This window comes from Eurypyga helias, unplaced genomic scaffold, assembly GCF_000690775.1.
Source record: "Eurypyga helias isolate BGI_N326 unplaced genomic scaffold, ASM69077v1 scaffold577, whole genome shotgun sequence".
In the NCBI taxonomy this organism is placed as follows: Eukaryota; Metazoa; Chordata; class Aves; order Eurypygiformes; family Eurypygidae; genus Eurypyga; species Eurypyga helias.
In genome coordinates this window covers 882-6,689 of record NW_010262168.1, presented here as the reverse complement: position 1 = coordinate 6,689, position 5,808 = coordinate 882, and the positions used below count along the sequence as shown (strand labels likewise).

General features: G+C 42.2%; 1 protein-coding gene across 1 annotated transcript in view; it reads right to left on the bottom strand.

Moving 5' to 3' along the window:
* PRIM2 (primase, DNA, polypeptide 2 (58kDa)) overlaps positions 1-5,808 on the bottom strand; it is a gene marked incomplete at both ends in the record, with an annotated part of 24,162 nt that overhangs the window by 17,483 nt on the left and 871 nt on the right. The window contains 2 exons of the mRNA XM_010155598.1: positions 385-505; positions 5,437-5,518. Of these exons, the coding sequence (XP_010153900.1) occupies positions 385-505; positions 5,437-5,518 (203 nt within the window). The remainder of the gene's footprint in view (positions 1-384; positions 506-5,436; positions 5,519-5,808) is intronic.

Here is a 5,808-nt window from a genome sequence, read left to right as displayed (position 1 = left end):
AGCAGGAATTCTTTTCCATTATCCCTAAAGCTTCTCAAAAGCAACAATGTTTGTCAACGCAGATTTGGTGTTTTCAAGGTTTTGCAAAAGTTGATAACAAACAACATCATTCTGGTTCTTTAACTTGCTTTTGTAATTAACACATTTTTCAGTTGAGTGTTGGTTGACTGAAGCAGATGGGAATTCTCTTGTTACAGCACAAAATTACATCACTTAATCCTCATTTCTGTGGCAGGGCTATTCTCCAAGTCCAGAAGTTGTATGGTTGATTTTTAAAGGCACAAGTGCATTTTTTTAAACTAGTACCAAAACTATCTTAACGAGAACTGCAAAAGCCATCAGGCACGTGCTATAAAACACAAACCCAGAAAGTAACAGACTTACAGCTTCAAAAGATAAATTAACGTATTCCAGGAATTTCTGCCTTAAATTTTCGGTCAGTTGGTTGAAGCGATACCGCAAGAGATCCATTTCTTGTTGAAGAAACCAACGCCTGAGATCCTCACTGCACAGAAATAATAAAAATAAAAGCATAATATGATTTCTGATTATGCATTCCCTCCTCCTTTATAAACTAGATGTCAAACCTAGCGAACACAGTACTAAACGTAGCGCTGACTTTGGCACAAGCAAGGAACTCGGGAGAGAAGGTAGGAAGGAGCACTCAGTGAGAAAAGACAACACACAAAGAAGCATGACTGTGGATGTTTTCCTGGAAGTGTTCAAGACCAGGCTGGATGAGGCTTTGAGCAACCTGGTCTAGTGGAAGGTGTCCCTGCCCATGCCAGGGGGGTTGGAACTGGATGGTCTTTAAGGTCCCTTCCAACCCAAACCCCTCTGTGATTCTATGAAAAGAGGTAGTCAGTCTCAGTACCAAAAATCGCTCTGTAGTAGGAAACAAAGCTGTTATTTAAAATGAGAAATAAATGCTAAGTACCATTTAAGAGACTAAGAAAAACCAACTCATTTCCCTTAGATATTTTGAAGACAGAGATTTTTCTCAACATGGCACAGTATTTCTTCATTGTACAATTAACGTCACAATTATCTGACGAGGCAAATATGAAGCCTACTTCTTTTAGTTCTCACTTCTGGAGTATCACCCAGCTGAAGGAACAGGCACACCTCTCAGACTGTATAACAGCGCTCTGTGCTAGGCAAACAATCCCGTGGAAGCAAGCAAAAGGAAAATATATGACTATGGACTTGGATGAGGAACGCAAATAGAACATCTAACACCTGACAAAAGAGCAGAAGGGGTTTAGCAACTGCAGGTGAACAACTAGGAGACTAAACAAGAACACAGGGACAGCGGCCAGTAGACTCTAACAGAAAAGCAACACTGAAGCCACTCTCTACTCATCTCACTCTCTGCATACTGGACTGTTAACATCCCAGCACCCATATTCCCAGGCATCAACACGTTACCCAGAGCTATAGCCAGTAGGTACCACAACAGCAGTAACAGAAGCCACCCTGTACGTACAAGCACAGACTGTGGATGGTACTGTGTCTCGCTGTTACAGGGCATCCTCGGAAACCATCCCCCGAGAGCTGCACTGTGGGCTGCTGCTGTGACAATTCACAGAGCACAGAAACACTGCACCCTGATATGTTTTTACAGTATTTAGAGATCTTTTCCCTGAGGGGACCAGCAAATTACAAGAGTTGCGTGTGTTTTTGTGGACAAAGCCTCTGCTTGAAATACGGCTTGGAGGAAAGTAATTATTACTCAATTTATCATTCTGGATGGAAAGGCTCTGTTCAGGTGTTTTGTAAAGTATGTGTCCAAGCTCTGTGGACAGGTTCAGTGCTCCCATGCCCCGGTCTTGACAGACAGAAGTGACATTACAAGAGGCGTGAAAGAAGGATATGGATGCGACTGTTCACTCAAGACTGTACATACCATATCTTAGAATCACAGAATGGTTTGGAAAGGATCTTAAAGACCATCTAGTTCCAACCCCCCTGCCATGGGCAGGGACACCTTCCACTAGACCAGGTTGCTCAAAGCCTCATCCAGCCTGGCCTTGAACACTTCCAGGGATGGGGCATCCACAGCTTCTCTGGGCAACCTGTCCCAGTGCCTCACCACCATCTCCATGAAGAATTTCTTCCTTATTCCCAATCTAAATCTACCATCTTTCAATTTAAACCCGTTCCCCCTTGTCCTGTCACTACAGGCCCTTGCAAAAAGTCGCCCCCAGCTTCCTTGTAGCCCCTTCAGGGACTGGAAGGCTGCAATAAGGTCTCCCCAGAGCCTTCTTCTCCAGGCTGAACAAGCCCAACTCTCTCAGCCTTGAGAGAATCTTAACACTGCAAGGCAATAAGCTTTAAAGTCTTAGATTTCAGAAGGCAGAAGGACAGCCAAGAAAGGATGGCTACTTTACAAATTTAACTGACAAGAATGGTGGAGCTGGCCACTTCAGACCACGTAAAAACCAAAACGAAACAATCCAATTTGTAAGTGAGGGCTGATGAAAATTAGGGGAAAAGAAAAAAAGTTGATGCGAACTCGCACCCCTGGGTGGCACTGTTGGCCAACTAGAAACTTAAAAAGGCGAGGTCACAGGAAAAGCCTGTAAACACAGCTGCCTGCCAGGCCACAGGGAGCTGAATTCAAGCGAGTTTGCAGTTACGTCCGTTTAAGTATGCTTTTTCAAATACTCCTACCTTAATAGCTTTTATCAATTTACCTAATGCTTTGTTCCAAGCTTATTCTTCTGACCCAGTATAATAAAAACTTAGTATGATAAAAACTTAGAGTTTAAACAGTATATTTTGTTTGTTTCCCAGTTTTACCTTTTGGGGAACATAGTTTCAGAGCATAGAAATATCTCACCGCTGAAACAGCTGCTTTTCAAGAAAGAATGAAGAATGCTGAGTGCAGGGTCACCACACAGTGTTTAAGTCCTTTTCCATTTTATGACAAAGGGGAAAAAAAACCCACTACTTTAAGTGGAAACTATTAAGCTGCTTTATTGGAACACTGCCTCAAGCTATCCACATACAAACAGTAAGGCAAAAAGCACATTCGCAAGTACTTTAAGAAAAAGAGTGCCCTGGAGCCCCATCCAAGGCCCATTCTCCCCCTAGACTACAAAGCCAGACTTTTTCCTGCTGGTTCTGTGGCCCAAAACAGCTTGTAATCATTTCAGCACAGCGATTCACCTTCAGCAAGCTGCTCAGCTCTGCCCTGCCTAGAGTCTGACTCTTCAGTCACTTCCCTTAAACAGGGGGTTGAAACATGTCTCCCGTTCATATCCCAAGACGGCACTGCACTCCAACAAGCTCTCTTACAAAAGAGAAGGATCATCTTTTTGAAAGATAGCTTCCAAAAAAAAGCAATCAGTCCAATTATCTGCATCTACCATGAATCCCAGGAGATTCCATAGCCAATACAGTGATGCAGGGCCGGTGGGGGGGAAGGTAGCACCTCAGTGACAAAGGCAGATGTTTAGCCCAGTCCCTGCCTGAGACAGCCTTTCACTCCGCACGCTGGCAAATGCCTTCCTCCCTTCTCAGCACAGTGGATAAAGCTTACTGAATTCCCCTCCTAAACCAAATAACTAACCTTGAGGTGTTAGCTACATGGCTTGTATTCCCTTCTGTGAATCTGACCCAAGCTCAGTTTTCCTGAGGCCACAGACCAACCAAAAAAAGATGCCTCTTGAATCCCAGATCAGAGTCCCACCAGCAAGCAATTCCACTTTCCGGGACAGGAGAACTTTCACCAACACCATCAAAGCGTCTCATCTCCCACAGGAAAGCAGTGGTCCCATTTAAATAGTAACTAAATGCTTTAAATAAAACTTAACAAGAGAGGATAATGGAAACAAACTGACTATTCAAAATGCCACCAGGTACATAATAAGAAACATTAAGTTTTCAGGGGCTTTTTAGTCCCAAGCTACTTAAGGAACTTCCCTTTTTGGTAGAAACTTACAATATAGGTATAAAAAGGTACTTTCTCTTAAAAAACAAACAGGACTAGTATGACTAATGGAGTTTATAAAAACATAAGCACTAGAAAGAAACCAGTATTACTTTTGGTATCACAAATGATACATGTAGACTAAAGAAGGGTAGTAGGAGTTTCAGTTCTAACTCTGTTACTCAACTTGCAGAGTTATTTCAGGATTTTAAACTATGTTATCAGTCTCCACGGGCACCACCTGTTCCTCGTGGTACATGTACCACAGATCCAGCTGGCTCACCCATCACAGACATCAACAAAATGTCTTCAGCAAGGCCCAATTGTCTTTTGAAAGGGCAGCATGATTGAATGTGAATAATACAGAAGATTTCAGGGTGGTTAAAGTCACCCCGGGACTGTCATGGTGAGGTTTCCTCCATCTGGAGCCATCTGAGGCCTCTGCTACTTCCTGTTCTAATCAGACGGTCTGTAGCAGGCTCCTACCATGTTGTCAGCCACCTTGGTCTGTTCTCCCAGCACTTGCCCCAAAACTCCCCACTATCTCATGCCCATTCCAAGGAAAAGCCCTTCCATTCCAGCTCCAAACCGTGGCCTAGAGCACAATCCCTCCTATTGACTCCCAGTCTGTCTTGCTCATGAATCTGTATCCATACATAACAGCACTTCAGCCATAAGTTGTATTCCTCCACACTCATCTAATTTAAACAAACCATATTGCAACTTAAAGTGCAACTGCATTACCAATTCAAAACAGTACAAGATTCATATTTGCCAGTTTTAATTCTAAGAACAGACTGCAGTGGCAAGGAGTCAGGAGTTTACACTGATGCGCAGCAGAGCTGCTAACAGCCACATAGCACTGACCACCTCTGTAATTCCACCCAAGAGACTACAGCTGAAGCAGAAGGAACACACTTGATGAGACCAACGTGGCGGCCAAGATTTCACACAACCAAAAAACTGCAGTGCAGTGATCCATGGCAATAAATATGGAAGAACAGCAGAGTCAGGAGAGGAAACCTCAAGCTTCGATGGTACTTTTAGTTTGCCAAAACCAAGGCTCTCTCTTTAGGCAATAACATAAAGCCTATTTACACAATCAGGTCTCTGGTCAGTAATCAACAATCTAAGCATAAGCAGCAGTTAAACTAAATTAAATTATCGATCACTGAGAATGCCTGAGAAACACTAAATGCATCAATCTCAGAGGATGTCAAAAGGAAAAAACTCAAATCAACATTCTGTGTGTAAAACCCAGAAGTTTATCCCCTTTTTTTAACTCTTACAAAATCTGGGTATTAATTTTGATCGCAAGTAACCCTTTTCATCACTGTTGAAATCAGGTTCCTAGCAGAAATAAAACCTCTGTTTGAACCTAACCCTCTACTTAGCAGGCATGCCACTCTAAAATACCTGTGATGGCTTTAATAAAGCAATGTCGTATCTCTATACCTTTAAAATCAGTAGTAGGAGCACAGCATGATCCAAAAGGTACTTACGACTGACAGTAAGCAAGGCGTAGTATGAAATGAGATATATGGTCTTTTCTTCTTGCCTCATAATCATCTTCAGCCAAAGCCTACGGAACATATTATTATTATTATTCAAGAGAAAGAGACTCTCCCAGATTAAAAATCCACAATTAATTTATATCAGGGCTGTTCAACAGTGCATTGCTAGTCACTTTAAAGATAATAAATACAAGACTATTAAAAAAGGGGGTTGTCCTAAAGAAAGGAACCTACACCCTCAAAGAAAAACTACATCTCTGACAAAATGACATAATTCAAGTTTCAGGGATAGTATTTTTTCACCTGTACTTTTATTCAGAATTCTTGAAAAGTGTAAGGAAAATAAAGACAAGAGAGATT